At 41.1% G+C, this 19,015-nt stretch overlaps 1 protein-coding gene across 1 annotated transcript in view; it reads left to right on the top strand.

The window, feature by feature from the left end:
- Positions 1–19,015, top strand: part of LOC124788883 — a 437,882-nt gene that overhangs the window by 320,837 nt on the left and 98,030 nt on the right. Inside the window, exon 7 of the mRNA XM_047256165.1 lies at positions 7,346–7,712. Coding sequence (XP_047112121.1) covers positions 7,346–7,712 — 367 coding nt within the window. The remainder of the gene's footprint in view (positions 1–7,345; positions 7,713–19,015) is intronic.

Below are 19,015 nucleotides of genomic sequence, written 5' to 3'. Positions count from 1 at the left end.
CGTGATTGACGGGCATACTAGAGACACTGCCCAACACACCTGAGCAAAACTTCATCGGATTTTCACCGTGGTTTCCATTTCGCGACCTATCGTTCCTTACTTTCCAAGCAAAAAGAAAAGAAAGGAAAACAATGCACTACAAAGGAATTATCCGAATGGGACGAAAATCGTAGATGTGACGTTCTTGTGTAGACAAATGATTACACTTTCAAAAAAATTGGTGATTTATTCAAAAGAAAGAGCTTCACAGACTGAGCAAGTCAGTAACGCATTGGTCCGACTCTGGCCCTTGTGGAAGCAGTTATTCGGCTTGGCATTGGTTGATAGAGTTGTTGGATGTTCTCCTGAGGGATATCGCAGCGAATTCAGTCCAGTTGGTGTTGACCAACGTGTTGTTCACTTGCTTAGTTTCTGAAGCTCTTTCTCCTGAATAAATCATCCAGTTTTTCTGATATTGTACTCATTTGTATGTCTGTACTTTCGTATGTCACCTATTTCCGTCCCATTCGGAAAATTCATTCGTGTTGCGTCGTTTTGTTTTTTTTTTTTTTTTAGTGTATTTTCAGAGTAGCATTTGGATTGTATTTATGATTACGAATACAGGTTGTTCCAAAATGATCTCTGCAACTTTGACCACGTGTATTTCAAAAATGGGGATAGATATAAAGGTGCGTTTTGCGACACAATGTTCACCCATTCACCCAGCGCCGAAGTTTTAGCAGCCACTCAACAGTCTTCAGTGTGCACGGCATCTGTAGCACGGAGGATATCTAAGTGATATTCCAGTTGCTGCAATGTCCTGCCTAGCGTATCCTGATTAATGTGTGCAGTTGCTGCTTTGATGTGAGGTGGCAATTCCCGCATCGGGACAGTAATCTTCACAAAGCCCCAAACAAAAAAATGTAATGCGGTTATATCTGGAGACGTTGGTGGCCAGTAAATGGGTCCTCCTTTGCTAATTCAACGACCTGGAAAAGTATTGTTCAAAGCCTTCCTAAAGATCGAGGTCCAGTGGCAAGCGACACCAGCTTGCTGTAGCATGACAGGTTGAAGGTCGTCGACCCGTGGAAATGCAAACTGCTCCAGTACGTTCAGATAAACAGTGGAGGCTATTGGCGCCTCTGCAAAGGGAAACGGTCCTATAATACACTCATGAAGACACAACACCACAGGTTTACGTCTATCAGGCACGATTTCCAAACTAAATTGGGGGTTCTCAGAGCCCCAGATCCTTGCATTGTATAGGTTCACCTACCAGGACACAGAAAAGCAAGCTCCTTTCGTGAACATCGCCTGTTTCAGATAATGTGGGTTATCGGCGATGAGACTCACAATCTCAATTGCAAATTCTTTCTACTTTTGGCCTGTCATCAGACTGAACCTGGTGCAGCAGCTGCACCTTGTAGGTATGTGCTTTGTTCTCTGGTGTAGCATCATGAGCTGCGTGGTTGGTGGTAGCTGCAGCTGTCGAGTCGCCAGACGGATTGATATGGTTGGGTTCGAGATAAATGTCTGTTGCAGTCTTTCCACATTTACATCACTCGTATTCGAACACTCATCATCTTCATGGTGTTTCCGGATTCTTTGAACCTCGAGTACCACTGTCTTACGGTCGTGTATGATGGAAGATGGAAGTGAGCTTCTGTAACGTGTCCGGAAGTTCCGTTGAAACTGAGTGTAAGATTTGGTTTCTGTCAACTATTCCACACATGTGCCATATGGCAGGTTGTGACCATTTTCGTCAATTTCTAAACTAGGAAAATAAATAAATAAATAAACACTTTAGGTGTATGTTAACACTGTGACATAAACCCCACCTTCCTACGAACCCCATTTTTTAAATATACATGAACAAAGTTGTAAAGATCATTTCAGAACATTCTGTATTTGTAATTTTGGCACATTTTCAAAATGACAAGCTCTTTATCATTGCACACAAATTGGAGAGTCTCATGCGACACATCGATCGTCCTACCTGTGATGTGGTGTGAAACAGTTTTTGAATAAAGCAATGTGATACATCGCACTTAAGACTTTTGATCTAGTTTTCCTCTTTCTCTTAGCACATCCTGCACACCTTCTCGTTTCACCTTCATTTGGTAGATGGTCCCTAACATTCTCAATAAATTTGTAAGCAGCGCTTGGGGTCCATTTTTTTTTTTTTTTTTTTACATTCTCGTCTTTCTTTCCCATTTCAATCATTTTCTCTGCAAGAGGGATAAAAAAATCAGTCAATTGCATTTTTATGGCAACACATCTAGCTAGCAGAGGGTTAACAATGACACTTGAAGATACCGCAATCTACAGGTGCAGGTGATACATAGCAATAACATGCGGCAAATTCCAATTGGTTCTCTGATAACCTTTCATGGCACATATATAGGGACTGGACAATACTATGGAAACAACGCGAAAAATGCTTGCTTGAAAATGAAAGCGGTTGCTAGCCAAGCCTGCAGGTTGCACAGATGTATTTGACCACTAACGGTACCGGTGCAACGTGCACAATACGTTGCCAATGCCAGTTCGTAGCCGGAACAGTGGTCTGTGTAGTTGTGAGTGCACAATGTCGGAGCTAAGTGTAGTCGAACGTGGGCAAATTGTTGGTGTTCTTACGGTGGGTGCTTTTGTAATCAAAGCAGCCGAAGTATTTGGTTTTTCAAGAGGAAGAGTATCGAAGATTTATACGGCATAAAGCGAAAGTGGAAATACATCATCCGCTAAGTCACAATGCAGACGAAAGTGTGCTGGGTGATCGAGATAGACGGTCCTTGATGACGATTATGCTGAAAAATAAGAAGACGACGTATGCAAAAGTCACTGCACAATTGAAGGTCGCACTCGCAAACTCTGTCAGCACCAAAACAACACAAAGTCGCTTCCGAGTCAAGAAATTGCAGTATTAGATAAAATTCCAGATGCACTCATAGTGATGCAAGTGCCCGTAAGACGAAAGTGTAGTGCTGAAACCATAAAACCTAGACTATGGTGCACTGGATGAAAGTCGTTTGGTCGGATGAGTCTTTTCCACATTATTTCCAACTTTTGGCCGAGTTTACATCCCAAAAGTGAAACAGGGCGGGCATTCGCTGATGATTTGGGCAGCCATATCATGTTACTCCATGGGCTCCACTGGTACTCCGTAAGATCGGATTACTGTGAAGGATTGTGTGACCTTTTCGCCTGATTAGGCCCATCCAAAAGTACAGCGTTTTCCTCCCAGTAGTGATGCTGTGTTCCGAGACTACAGGGCCCCTGCTCACACAGCTAGCATCAATCAGCACTGATCTTGTGAACACGAAGGTGACATGTCACATCTTCCCCGCCCACCACGGTCTCCAGATATCAATATAATTGAGTCTTCGTGGTCTACCTTAGAGAGAAGCGTGTGTGGTCGCTATTCGTTTCCAACATTGTTACCTAAACGTGCCACTGTTTTGCAGGAGAATGGTATACGAGCTCCTTTAAAGCTATACAAAAGCTGTATTTATCCATTCCGAGATGACTGGAAGCCGCTTTCGATGTCCTACATGGTGTATCTACGTTTTTTGCACCCTCCTTACGTCCCAGTGATAGTGATGAATGGGGAAAGGTAGAGAATATAGACTACCGTACTGGACCTTGTTTAATAACAAAAGTATAAAGTAATCTGTGAAGAAGCAACGTAAGATGACCTAGCGTTGACGCCCGATAGAAGGCAAATTATAAATGAGTAGCAGTAGACATGTATTGCTTCTGCGACGTGGTGGGAATTGTTGAGCAGTACAGTATGTTTAAATTCCGGCGCTCTTAGATATGGCAATGTTTCCTTGGCGCTGCTGCCCTTTCAAATATTCGATGTCACTACTGAGCCTGTGTGACGGCTACGTGCTTTTGGTGTTTGAGGCCGAATACTTACAGAAGTTTTGACACACTTCCATTAATTCCTGCAGACTGTGGGAGGCTGGGTCACGGAGGTCTAGGGGTACTGTGTTTGACTACGTAATCTAAACGTTGCGAGTGCCGGTTTCGATCGCAGCCACTCCTTTGATTTTGAATATAAATAATCAGCAAAGGTGGCCGAAGACATCCGGTATAAAGAGTGAATCCAGTTCTGGCAACAGCCTTTTCAAAGAGAGCAGAATGCTTGAGTTCGACCTCTTGTCTTTTGGAGCAGAAAGTGGTCCTCAAATGTAGAAAAAAATGGTTCAAATGGCTCTGAGCACTATGGGACTCAACAGCTTAGGTCATAAGTCCCCTAGAACTTAGAACTACTTAAACCTAACTAACCTAAGGACATCACACACACCCATGCCCGAGGCAGGATTCGAACCTGCGACCGTAGCAGTCCCGCGGTTCCGGACTGCAGCGCCAGAACCGCTAGACCACCGCGGCCGGCTCAAATGTAGAATAATCAGAAATTTTCGACAGCATGAAGATGCAGAAGGCAGTAAGGCTGTGGTAATCACTTCATGAAAAACTTATCGTTCAGATCCACCATTACGGTTAGATTTTCTGCTCCCTTTACGTGCCGAGTTACTCATTCAGTGCCCTCATGTATTCTGTCTTTTCAACTTCTGCTTGTGAAGCTGGCAGGTACACGTCAACAATTTTTGTTGGCAATAATTTACTGTTGATTCTGATGACACTATCTTACCACGGAACTCTTCACAGTGACGTACTCTTTGCGCTATCTTAGTCCTAGGATAGACTGTATCTCGAACGTGACTGTGTTTTATTATTACATGTTATTCTAGCAGAGTAACGCACTACCATGCCAATCGTACTAGGTGGAATGTTATAATCAGCAGTACATGCTTTAATTATACTTGTGACGCTCTCACTCAAACACACTAGGCTAAGTGGCGTGCTTCGTGATTAACACATACAAGAGACCAGTATAGCAACGTTATCTCTCAGGTTTTCTCGGCGCGATTGGTTAATTGTGTGCTTCCGGGTGTTCTGCAGAGTTGTTGTTTCCATTTTATGAACAATATTTTAAAGACCGACCTAATCGTCTTCTTCAGCTGCTGTAAGTCTTGTTATGCGAACTCGTTCGCTGAACTCCAGCTGGAAACAATACAGCCGCGAACCTCGCCGCTCCTGAAGAAGATGGATGGATCGTCATCGAAATATTGTGCACAAAATGGAAACAACTCGGCAGAACACTCAGAATCACACTGTTAATCAGTATCGCAATGTTTGTCATCGAAATAGTTCTTGAAAGTGGCATAAGGACGACGTTGTGGTGCAATGCATAAATTAACTCATACTCAGTTACTGAAGGCGGCTTGGAGTCATTTCTGAAATTCATAGCAACTGCGGACACGACACAGAAAAAAAAAAAAACAATTCACTCATCTTGTGCGGCACTGTCCAACGCAGTCTATCCAACATACAAATGTCTACAAGCACACGATATTTTATATACTCCTGGCGTTCTGAGGCCTTGATCGTCTTTCACTGGCCTAATGATTTGTCGAACTGTTGCTGGAGCCTTGAGGACCCAATCGATTTTAAGCCTCTTTGGGAGGCCGGCTTACCTTTATTGTTACTTAGTCAAAGAACGGCAAAAACGCAAGCTTCTTCGAGTCCTCATCAGAGTCATTCTGCTTACCACTTTTCTGAAAGATGGCTTGCGAAATCTGGCAGTTGATGTACCCTTTTTCCTTGAATACTTTCTGTAAGTGGCTCAGTTCCTTCGGCAAGTTTTCATCGCCTGAGACTGCTTCCGCTCGGTGCAGCAGCGTTCTCAGGATAGAACGTTTCTGCGACGGATTGTGGCAGCTGTTAGCGTGCAGATATAGGTCAATTTGGGTGGGTTTCTGGCAAACATTGTGGTTGTGACACCCATTTGCCTTACGGCGGACGTGGGCGTCAAGGAATTGCAAGGCAACGTCTACCTCCACGTCCATCGTGAACTTGATGTTGCCATGAATACTGTCGATATGGTCCAAGAATTCTACCAGCTTTTCGCGTCTGTGAGACCACACAGCGAACATGTCATGGACATAACGACAAAAGCAACCAGGCTTTGCAGGAGCCATGTCCTGGACGATGTCCTCAAAGTACTCCTCAAACAGGTTGACTATAACTGGAGATAATCGGCTCCCCATAGCTTCGCCGTCCGTCTTGTTAAAATATTCTGCATCATACAACAAATAAGATGCGGACAGTGTGCAAGAGAGCAGATATAGAGGATCTTTTATGAGAACACGCGTGAATAATGATACCACATCAAAATGGAGCATAATATCTCCTTCTCCAAGACGCAGGCATTTAATTCGGCTGATGAAATTGGTCATATTCTTGATGTGGTGCTCACAGTGACCACGCGTGGAGCAAGAGGGCAGGCCAGACGTTTCGCGTATCCGTAAGTCGGCGATCCAGTGGTGCTCACGAAGGGACATGGAGGTGTATTCTTCTTGTGAATCGTTGCGAGGCCATTCGAGGTAGGTGTTAGACATTCTCCTCTAGTGAAGATCTCTTGAGAGCCTCTGACGCCTTCCTCACTATTCTTTATTTGTGTCCCATGGTAATATTTGATATCTCTCCTCCTCCAGCATCAACCGAATCTTCGCGTCATAGTAGGGTCATTCCATAGTGACGGCTGCCTTGCCGTCGTCCGCTGGCAGGACTACCAGGAGAGGATCATTGTGGAGTTAATGAAGACTATCACTCTCAGCTCGTGTCATATTCGAGGTTGGCGAGTTAGAGTTTGAAAAAATGAGGGTCATTTCCCTACGAATTTCTTCTGCACTTTCACTGAGCATCTTCTAAACTGCTTGTTCCACACCACTTATGTCATGGGCAGGGATACCCCACGGTGACGGTGCAAAATTAAGTGTCTTATCGACATGATGAATGTAACATTGATGTGGGTGCCATGTCGGCTCTTAAGAAGGTGCCTAATTTTGCGCCACTCACACATTCTGGAACATAATGAGCACGCAAGCACCTCGCCCACTGCCTGGTAGAAGCACAGTGCGTCGAGTGCGGGAATATGGCGTTCTGTCTACACTACACTGGACTAGACTAGACTAGAGCCAAGTGTGGACAGTACTCCATGCTCCCAGTACTCCCAGTTCACTGAGCTTCTGCCAGGCAGTCAGCAACGTGCTTGTATGCTCATTATGCTCCAGTGTGTGCTTTCGACGTTACATAAGAACGATTAGGTTTCCTAGGACATAATATCGGCACAATTTTGTGAGAAATTGTTACAGAACTGTTGGTAGTCTCACTTGAAAATTTTAGTTGACAACAACCAGTATGGCCATTACACATACACCTCAATACAGCTGTGGTGGTTCCTATTAACATTCATCCAAAGAATATCATTTTAACGCCAGATGATGACGTGGTGTAGGTGGCGACAGCGACGCCCACGACGCCGGGGGGCGGGTGCGCATCGTCGCGCGACCACGCGGCGACGGCGGCGTCGGGGCGGCGCGTGCAACTGTGCCTGTGGGCGGCGGCGCCGTGCGCGGCGGCCGTGGCTGCCGGCGTCGCGCTGCTGCCCGCCAGCCCCGCCGCGGCGGGGGCGGCCGCCGGCCTGGGGGCGGCAGCGTGCGCCGCGCTGGCCGCCGTGGTGGCGCGACAGCCCCCAGCCTCCGCCGCCCACGCGCCGCTGCTCTGCCCCTGGCTGCCCGCCGCCTGCGCTCTCGCCTGCCTCGTGGCCGCGGCGCAGCTGCTGCCCGCTGCCTGGCCGTCGGCACTTCTATGGCTCGCAGTCGGTGAGTGCCTTCGCTACCAGTGCGCCACGTGTCGCATAGCTCTGCAGTACAGTCCTTCAGCAGACATAAGACGAAAACACGCAAGTGCCATATTCCATTTTCCCATACGCTTCACTCAGTGTAAGAAAAGTCAAAGTAACTGAACAGGTGTCTCGGCATATCTGTAGGTACTAGACCTTTTCGAGAAAAATGAATGTCAAAGTTTTCCAGGTATGTTATGTGCCTTTTAGCGGGCGGTATACTACATACATACTCCGCAATCCACCATACGGTACGTGGCGGAGGGTACCTCGTACCACAACTAGCATCTTCTCTCCCTGTTCCACTCCCAAACAGAACGAGGGAAAAGTGACTGCCCATATGCCTCTGTACGAGCCCTAATCTCTCTTATCTTATATTTGTGGTCTTTCCGCGAAATGTAAGTTGGCGGCAGTAAAATTGTATTGCAGTCAGCCTCAAATGCTGGTTTTCTAAATTTCCTCAGTAGCGATTCACGAAAAGAAAGCCTTCTTTCCTCTAGAGACTCCCACCCGAGTTCCTGAAGCATTTCCGTAACACTCGCGTGATGATGAAACCTACCAGTAACAAATCTAGCAGCCCGCTTCTGAATTGCTTCTATGTCCTCCCTCAATCCGACCTGATAGGGATCACAAATGCTCGAGCAGTACTCAACCGGCATATATCACTAGGGGTTAAATAGATACTGTCTACGGGAAAATGAAAGAGACCTTTTTAGAAAAGAGAACCACTTGTATGAATATCAAGAGCTCAGATGGGAAACCAGTCCTAAGCAAAGAAGGGAAAGCAGAAAGGTGGGAGGAGTTTATAGCGGGTCTATACAAGGGCAATGTACTTGAGGTCAGTATTATGGAAATGGAAGAGGATGTTGATGAAGATGAAATGGGAGATATGATACTGCTTGAAGAATTTGACAGAGCAGTCAAAGATCAAGCAGAAACAAGATCCCGTGAGTAGACAACATTCCATTAGAACTACTGATAGCCTTGGGAGGGCCAGCCATGACAAAACTCTACCCTCTGGTGAGCAAGATGTATGAGACAGACAAAATACCCTCAGACTTAAAGAAGAATATAGTTATTCCAATCCCAAAGAAAGCAGGTGTTGACAGGTGTGAAAGTTACTGAACTATCAGTTAATAAGTCCAGGTGCAAAATACTAACACGTATTGTTCACAGACAAATGGAAAAACTGCTAGAAGCCAACCTTAGGGAAGATCAGTTTGGATTCTGTAGAAATGTTGGAACACGTGAGGCAATACTGATCCTACAGCTTATTTCAGAAGATAGATTTACACTAGAATGACAGAGTTTCTGACATTCCAAAAAAAGCACAAAGGGTCATTTTGACCTCAGATAAAATATTTTCATATTTGACTTAAACAAGTACTTTTTTTAGTGTTTGTTAATCCATACTTTATTTCTAGTAATCACAATAGTTATTTACAATTATAAATCATTACTAAAAACAAAGATTCCATGACTTAACAAACGGGAAAGCGCTGGTAGATAGGCACAATAAAAAAAAAACACACACACAAAATTTCAAGCTTTCGCAACCCACGGTTGCTTCATCAGGAAAGAGGGAAGGAGAGGGAAAGATGAAAGGATGTGGGTTTTAAGGGAGAGGGTAAGGAGTCATTCCAATCCCAGAGTGGAAAGACTTACCTTAGGGGGGAAAAAGGACAGGTATACACTCGCACACACACACACACACACACACACACACACACACACACACACATACACACACATATCCATCCACACATATACAGACACAAGCAGACATGTGTCGGTATATGTGTGGATGGATATGCATGTGTGTGAGAGTGTATACCTGTCCTTTTTTCCCCCTAAGGTAAGTCTTTCCGCTCCCGGGATTGGAATGACTCCTTACCCTCTCCCTTAAAACCCACATCCTTTCATCTTTCCCTCTCCTTCCCTCTTTCCTGACGAAGCAACCATAAATAATTACTAATTTATATGAACAACACTGCATCATACAAATTTACGGTTGTGACTGTAAACAAGTTTTTTAACTATAGATTTTAATTTATTAACTATTTGTACATCCTTCTAGACATATTTAGTATATTTGTTCCATTTTACTCTCACATGTGTTTTACAAACAGCTCTGTATTATGTTTCACTCAAATCATTTGAAGTTGCTAGATGCACTTAGCACAGGTGATTTCTGTTTTACAGGCACATATTCCACACACAGCTTTGAGGCACTTTATACATTTTTTGCTGGTCTTGTTGCCTTTTCAGTGGCTGATTTGGCACTTCCTCCATTTTCCAGGTGATTTCAGTCCCAAATCCTCTTCCTTTGCCTGATTTTCTTGCTCTTTCATTCCCTTGACTTCATTTGCCGGTTGATGAACTTCTTCCTTTCTGTTTTCCTGTTCCTTACTATGTTATAGATGACCCATGCATTTATTGCCGCAATGTCCAGTATGTTGAATAAGGCATGCACTGGCCATCTCCTACATGCAACCTTAGTAGTATATTTATTCATTTGATCAAACACATCCACCCTGTACTTTGTTGCATTGTAGAACGTTACAGCTTCAGGTTTTTTCTTCCCTTCCTTGCTTATTGCTACTTCAGCATGCAGCGTACTTAAAAGAATGACTTTTTATTCTTATTTTCTTGGTAAACAGTCAAGGTGCATTCTGTGTTGCCACTATTATGCACTATTGTGGTGGAGTGTATTTAGCATTTGGCTTCCTTCTTCATTAGGGATTTCATGACAGATCTTGTTCATCATACCAACTAATGAAGTTTTCTTTTCTTTGAGTTTTTTAGCAAGTTGAAGAGACATAAAGAAGTTGTTTGTGGTCACATTTATTCTTTGATTTACAAATGTCTCCATGAGATGCAGAATGACATACTCTCCAAGTGGTTGTTTCTCTCTATGCATGTCCTCTTTGCTGAGGTGTGGGAAAGCATTGCATATTGTAACAAAATTTTTTTCCAGGGGAGACTGGACTACAACAAAAAATAATCAATGAAAAATTATTTGATGAAACAGAGAATTTGAAAAGTTTGTTGTTTTACTTGTATTCCAATGACATCAGGAACATATGATCATGGGGGTATCTGTTATTGATCAGTCTGGCCTCTACCACTCAGTGATAACTTTGAGACAAATAAATATGTTTACTTCTAGAACAGTTTCCAAACATTACACTTTAGTAATTAGTTCTCCAGTGACATATAAAGTTTAGTTCACTGCTTATACATATCTAAGTTTGGTGTAACCTGGAGTAATCTGCTTCCTGCCGCCACTGCTGAAGTCATCATTCTGGTCCATTTCATCTGCAAACTGGATCTAGTTACATGAATTCCATGAAATAATCCAGATACCAAGTCATTTTATAATGGTTTATTAATGACGAACTGCTCAACTTCCTCTTGGTGGGAGCCCACTCCATGTAATGGGCTACATAATCACAAAAAGGTAGTACAACAATTAGATTATCACACTGACATGAGATACAATGGTCGCGTCTGTGAACTGTCTCCAACTGAGCTTTTTCTGAGCCTTCTGTTCCCCTTATTTATATGTTCTTAACAATCAAGTTCACAAAACTAGAGTCCAAATCTATAAAATTAACAATTAAAAGTTCAAAGTTATTATGAATAACTGTACACAAAATCTTTCATATTTTATGCCCAATCTGGTGTATACAATATAAAAATTTTTACATAAGATAATACATCACAATGTACAAAATAGTAAAAAAAACAATAATGCCAACCTAATTTTTCTTAATTATGGCTTAATTAGTGAATGCAAAATAATGCTAGCATGTATTGGATGAACATGACATACAAGTAAACAAATGAAATAATTATTATTATTTATTATACAAAATCACTTTTTAGATACAATTCGAAATACAAAACTTGCAATGAATTGCCTCTTTGGAGAGTTTTATTTCAATAACCCCCCCCCCCCCAAAGAGGTCTGGGTATCTGCAAGAGCCGAAGCTCTTCTTCAGATAAAAAGGTATGCTTTCAGATGGAGAATAATCACAAGTGCTGCCAAAAGAATAAACCTTACAACTAATATACATAAGATTATTTAAAGACAGTGAGTATAGTGACATGTTTTCAATTCTTGTGTGCAGACTTAATAAAACTGGTTTCCAAGTGTTCTTTCACATCACCCATTTCACGGTTTTTACATTCCACTTTCCTTGCCCCTTTGTGTCACACAAGTGTCCTTCAATCACTTTTCAGGCATCACTTTACAATTGACCTGGAAGTTCCAATCTGCATCAGCTCACAAAATATTGATACACACATACATAAACATAAGAAAAGATCAAATGTCATAAAAAATATGAGTAATTACATAATTGGATTAACATTTCAAGAAATTATTTTACAATATTCATATGAATAGTTTTTTTATCATGTATTGCTCATCTCCTGAATCCCAGTCATATTTATTGGGATACAGTGTAATATTTGTCTTGGAGTCTGCCTGCTTAGCTAGGTGATAACATGCTCGCCTCCCATGCAAGTGGGCCCGGGTTCGATTCCTGGCCGGGTTGGAGATTTTCTCCGCTTGTGGACTGGGTGTTGTGTTGTCATCATCTTCACACCTTGCAAGTCACCCAGTGTGGTGTTGAATGAAATAAGACTAGCACTTGGTGGCCAAACTTTCCCAAATAGGGGCCTCCTGGCCAACGGTGCCATACACTCATTTCATTTCCATTTTTATCTTGGACAAAACAGTGACAAATATTTGTTTACAAATTCAAGCAAGTTTCATTAGTATTTAACCTTGTACAGTCTCAGTTAATTTTCAATCCATATTTTATCAATACAGCTACTTACACTGTAAGTTGTGTGCAAGACCATCTTTTTATCTAACACAGAATAATCAAGATCCTTCCTCCTTGACAACATTAAGATAAAATCTGACAGCATTAGGACAACATCTGACAGCGTTAGAGCAAATTTGATGACCCAACAACAAACCAGACAGCTTTTGATAAGAACTAAATTTTTCACTATTATTCTTGCAGCAAAATCATATTTGAGGTTCTATTCCATCTCATAGAAACCCCCTGACGCTAATGCAGGCAATTTCATGTCAGTGAAACAAAATTATGTCATAATATTCAAATATTTCGTAACTTATTTCCTTTCTCTTTCATACAGAATGCTTTCAGAACTGTGTATTGCTATTTCTCTTCCTCAGATGTGGCTACTTTTTAGCAATCTCTCATCATCAAGTGTCATAATCTTATGTATCTCATGGAAAAATGTGTGTAAAACTCATATATGTGTAAAACAACAATATACATTTTAGCAACCTCTCATCATTAAGTGTCATTATCTTATATATCTCATGGAAAAATGTGTGTAAAAGTCATATAAGTGTAAAACAACAATATGCAAATAAAACCATTCTAAAATAAGTTTTTCATTCAGTTTCCCCCAAGGCAATTACTCCTCAATATTTCAATTCACAAAGCAACATACTAACATTTGTGTATAAGTCTAGAAACAAATATGTACGTAGCTCCCTCATAAATGCAATCTATGAGTGTTGTCTCTCTAACTTTTCTGTTTTATCTTAAATTGTATGTGACACAAATGCACCTTTAGAAATTCTTACTCTGAGTATATCAGAATCATTAAGTGTTTGGTCATAACATTAAACATAAGACTACATAGCAGGATCAGAATCGTTTTTTCTTGGTTCTGGAACACAGCACCTCTTCACAGAAATCTTCAACATTCATGTGAAATATTAATAATGTGAAAATTGTGTTTTGTCTATCCTTTAAAATTTTCAGACTTCATGTCCAGTTTACTCTTGTTTGACATAGGTAGAATGTATCTTTCTCACTATTAATTTCCTCAAATTCTTGTCATCATGGTATAGTAAATGTATCCAAAAAGCATATTCTGTAAAATCCATCACCTGACAATAAGTGTTATCCTCTACTTGTTTGGAAATTGAGCAACAAAATTCTCAGTCATAGACAAATTACTGAAAATGCTTGAGTTTGTAAAACTGAAGTTTAGTACAGAAAATTCAATGTAGTCTTCAATAATCTAACAAAATTTTAAAATGAGCTTGTGTGCACACATAATTACATAGAATTCAGAATGTGATACTCATGCTAAAAAACATTTGATAATTATCTTCAATTATTGATAGATGTGTAATTAAGCTGTGTATGTGGAATGTGGCACTTGTGTGTTTCTGTCAAGCGAGTGTCATATTATTTGGGACACCTTTTGTATGCCACATGCACGGCACACCAAGTGTGTTTGTACCCCCCTCAGGGTTTACAGTTATTGAAAATATAGTTTCAGCTGAGTAATGTTTCTTAATTCAAACAACTTCCTTGACCTAGGATATATCAAACAGTAAGCATTTTGATAAGGTATCTCTAGAATTTCAAATGGACCAATATAAATATCAAAAAATTTCTTTCTTTTCTTATTGATGGCTTTAGATTTTTCATAACTTTTGCTTAATAGCAGATTCCCTACTGTATATTGAATGACTTTAAGTTTCTTATCATGTTTTTGTTTCCTTTTCTTGTGGCATAATTCCATATTTTCCCTAGCAATTTTGTTTCTGTCACTTGCATTGATTTCAATTTAAGCAGTATAATCAATTAATTTATTCAAAATGTTTTCTGGCTTTCTATCATACTTTATTTCAAATAGTGTGAAACCTGTGGTGACGTCTTGTGAACTGTTCCATACATCTTCAAACTGAATGAGGTACCAAGGCCAGATTGTGTAATCTTTTGCACAGTATGTGCTGCAAAGCCTACATATTTCATGCATGTACATCTCTGTTGGATTGCATGATTGTGAATAAATGGATATTAAAATATGTTTTATCTTTTCATAGCTGATAAATTCTTTCCATATGGCTGAAGTGAGCTGTCTGCCATTATCTGATAAGATTGCTTTTGGCTTACCCACTTTCAGGAAATAATCTTAGTAAAACATGGATAATTTTCCTACTAGTTGCTTTCCCCAATGGATACAATTTTATAAATTTTGAAAACATATCTAGTACAACTAAAATATAACAATGACCATCTGTAGAGCAAGGTAATTTTCCAAATAAATCAATACCAATTAGTTCAGACTTACCTTTTGAGCATATACTTTGCGTAACACCCTGACGCTTTTGATTGGAGACTTTAACTCTCTGACATCAGTCACAAGTTAACAGATAATTCCTAACTTTTCTAGAGATATTACTGAAATATACATTTTCCTTCAGTTTTTGTATACATTTCATTATGCCACAGTGTCCATAACTTTGATGTATGCATTTAATTAATTTGTCTACATGTTGTTTGGGCCAATATACTTTCCAACTGTCTGAGTCAGGACTACTTCTTCAAAATAGAATCCCTTAAAAAACCTGATAATATAATTTCACTTTTTCATTCAGCTTTTTACCCATATAACTCTTTACTAATTTCTATTCTTCATCTTAATTTTGGTTATATCTTAATTGATAACAGATATTAGCAATTTCCTTTTCCCCTTGTACTCTCTGAATGTACACGATCCAAAAATTTTTGTCGTTCTGTAAGTTTTCATTTTCCTGTTCACCCCCATTGGTAATCTAGATAGAGCATCTAGTATCACATTTTGGTCTACTTTTATGTAATCTATTGTGTACTCAAATTGTTTTAGGAAAATAGCTCACCTGATAATTCTGTCATGAAAAAGTTTGCATATCTGTATGTAGCTCAAAGCTATTGTTTTATGACCAACTAGGTAGCTCTTAAACTTTTTCAAATCCCCAGACAATAGCCAAGAGTTCTTTTTCTGTGACTGTATAATTTTTGTCATGTTTCTGTAATCCTCTACTAGAAAAATTGATTGAAAAGTGTTCTATAGCCCCATTGATTTCTTTCTGCTGGAAAAGGGGTACCCCAAGCCTATAATCACTTCCATCAGTCATAAGACAGAATAGTAATGCCCAATCAGGCCTATGAAGAATTCTACTGTTGAAAAGTTGCGTCTTAATTTCATTGAATCTGTCTTGACATTTAGTTGTCCATTTCCAAATTGAATTTTCCTTAAGAAGGTATCTGAGACATAGTGCATTAAGTGCCTGCGAACATACATATTTTTGGTAAAAGTTTGCCAAACCCTAAAATGAGCTAAGTTGCTTTTTACTTTTGGGTATTGGAAATTCCTCTATGGCCATGAGTTTATCTTTGTCAGGCAGAATCCCCTTTTCACTAATAGTGTGGCCTAAAAATTTTAATTCTGTCACTCAAAATTTATGTTCCTCTAATTTCTAAGTCATACCCTCCTCTCTATTTTTTTTCCAATTTTCCCCAAGTTTCAATATGTTCTTCCCATGTGTTACTAGTTACTAAAATATCATCCACATAAATTACCAATTTGGACAATTCCCTACCTAAGGCATAATTTAAAGCATGGATATATTCAGCAACTGAACAATTTGGTGAAACTCTAATGTCAAATCTAGACTGGAAAAATATTTTGTGTCACTGAGTTTATTCAATAATTCCTCCATGGATTCAGGATGGCCAGCATCCCATTCAAGGAATTTGTTCAAATGGCAAGAATCCAAAACAAGCCTAACACCTCCATCTTTCTTAGAAACAACAACCAGTGGATTATTGTACTGGCTGCTGCTCCTTTCCACTATCCTCCATTTCTGTATCTTCTGCAATGCTCTCTCCACTAATTTTATTTTGCGAATTGGGACCCCACATGGTTTGATAAAAAGTGGATCATGCTGTTTCATTTTTAATTTGCAGACATAATTTTTAACTCTTCTTGGCTTATTACAAAAAATGTCACAATATTCCCACAGAAACTGATCTAAATATTCTCTGTCAGATAAACTATCGGCAGTGTTTACTTTATCACTGACTGACTGTGAAAAACTATTACTTCCAAAATTTTCCTTTTGTTTCTCCTCTAAACTTTCAATGCACCTGCCATCAGAAAATTAAATTTCTCTCATCTGATTACTGCAATTTTATGTTCACTTTAAGTGTAATATGGCCTCACCAGAACGACTAGATTTTGGTTCCATGAAACGTATTTTTAAGTTTTCCCAATCAAAAATTCCATTTGCTTTTATTATCATGTCCAACAGAATATCTTCATTTGGATCTACCACCACAAAACATCCTTGTTCAAACAACAAATCCCCAATTAAAAATGAAATCAAAACCTATTTGGAAATTGGTTTGCTGCACTTACCTGTAGCTCCCTTAACCTTAACACTTGTTACAGGAAATTCTATGTATGAAGCACTGTTATTCGACCTTTCTCTTAATTCATCAGATATGCAACAAATAGGACTACCCGTGTCTATTAGACACATGCCTTTTCCAATTCTCATTTGTTATTTCAAAATATGGACTACCATACACCTCTTGTTTATCAACTTTCACTTCCTCTGTTAATAAATCATCTTCTATTTCTTTAAAAGCTAAATTAATGCATAATTGTTGCTTATTCATTGAAACTGTTGTAAACACAAAGACATATCACCAATAGACTAAATTTCTTCAGAATCTGATGAACTACTGCTTTCTGTGTAAGAGGTCTCACGAATTATACCTTGTTGACTGCCTGAATTATTACCTCATTGTTTTATGGTGTGTGTTGTTGCATGACTTCATTATTCCCAAATTCCAAATAATTATCATCACAGTTACATTTTACATCACTGACTTCTTGCTTATTTAAAACCTCTAAAACATTGTAACCTATATGCGTAGTTTGTTCATTCTTATCATTACTCTTAGCCAAAATCTCCCTGACATCAATAGAAGACCACTGGTTTCCATGTACCCTGCCACTCATCAAATCATCTATACCTACTAATTGACTATTATTAACTTCATCTCCATATACTTCTACAAAATTCATCCTATCAAGCACCTCACAGGAATCTGCATGGACATCAGCTGCAATATCAAATCTCTCTACTGCTACATCATCATCTGAATCAGCTACTAAAGCATCAATACTTTTTGGTACAAGATTATTACACTCCTGGAAATGGAAAAAAGAACACATTGACACCGGTATGTCAGACCCACCATACTTGCTCCGGACACTGTGAGAGGGCTGTACAAGCAATGATCACACGCACGGCACAGAGGACACACCAGGAACCGCGGTGTTGGCCGTCGAATGGCGCTAGCTGCGCAGCATTTGTGCACCGCCGCCGTCAGTGTCAGCCAGTTTGCCGTGGCATACGGAGCTCCATCGCAGTCTTTAACACTGGTAGCATGCCGCGACAGTGTGGACGTGAACCGTATGTGCAGTTGACGGACTTTGAGCGAGGGCGTATAGTGGGCATGCAGGAGGCCGGGTGGACGTACCGCCGAATTGCTCAACACGTGGGGTGTGAGGTCTCCACAGTACATCGATGTTGTCGCCAGTGGTCGGCGGAAGGTGCACGTGCCCGTCGACCTGGGACCCGACCGCAGCGATGCACGGATGCACGCCAAGACCGTAGGATCCTACGCAGTGCCGTAGGGGACCGCACCGCCACTTCCTAGCAAATTAGGGATACTGTTGCTCCTGGGGTATCGGCGAGGACCATTCGCAACCGTCTCCATGAAGCTGGGCTACAGTCCCGCACACCGTTAGGCCGTCTTCCGCTCACGCCCCAACATCGTGCAGCCCGCCTCCAGTGGTGTCGCGACAGGCGTGAATGGAGGGACGAATGGAGACGTGTCGTCTTCAGCGATGAGAGTCGCCTCTGCCTTGGTGCCAATGATGGTCGTATGCGTGTTTGGCGCCGTGCAGGTGAGCGCCACAATCAGGACTGCATACGACCGAGGCACACAGGGCCAACACCCAGCATCATGGTGAGGGGAGCGATCTCCTACACTGGCCGTACACCACTGGTGATCATCGAGGGGACACTGAATAGTGCACGGTACATCCAAACCGTCATCAAACCCATCGTTCTACCATTCCTAGACCTGCAAGGGAACTTGCTGTTCCAACAGGACAATGCACGTCCGCATGTATCCCGTGCCACCCAACGTGCTCTAGAAGGTGTAAGTCAACTACCCTGGCCAGCAAGATCTCCGGATCTGTCCCCCATTGAGCATGTTTGGGACTGGATGAAGCGTCGTCTCACGCGGTCTGCACGTCCAGCACGAACGCTGGTCCAACTGAGGCGCCAGGTGGAAATGGCATGGCAAGCCATTCCACAGGACTACAACCAGCATCTCTACGATCGTCTCCATGGGAGAATAGCAGCCTGCATTG

Source organism: Schistocerca piceifrons, chromosome 3 (assembly GCF_021461385.2).
Source record: "Schistocerca piceifrons isolate TAMUIC-IGC-003096 chromosome 3, iqSchPice1.1, whole genome shotgun sequence".
Classification (NCBI taxonomy): Eukaryota; Metazoa; Arthropoda; class Insecta; order Orthoptera; family Acrididae; genus Schistocerca; species Schistocerca piceifrons.
The sequence above is the reverse complement of the archived record's forward strand: the minus strand, read 5'-3'. Positions and strand labels throughout refer to the sequence as shown.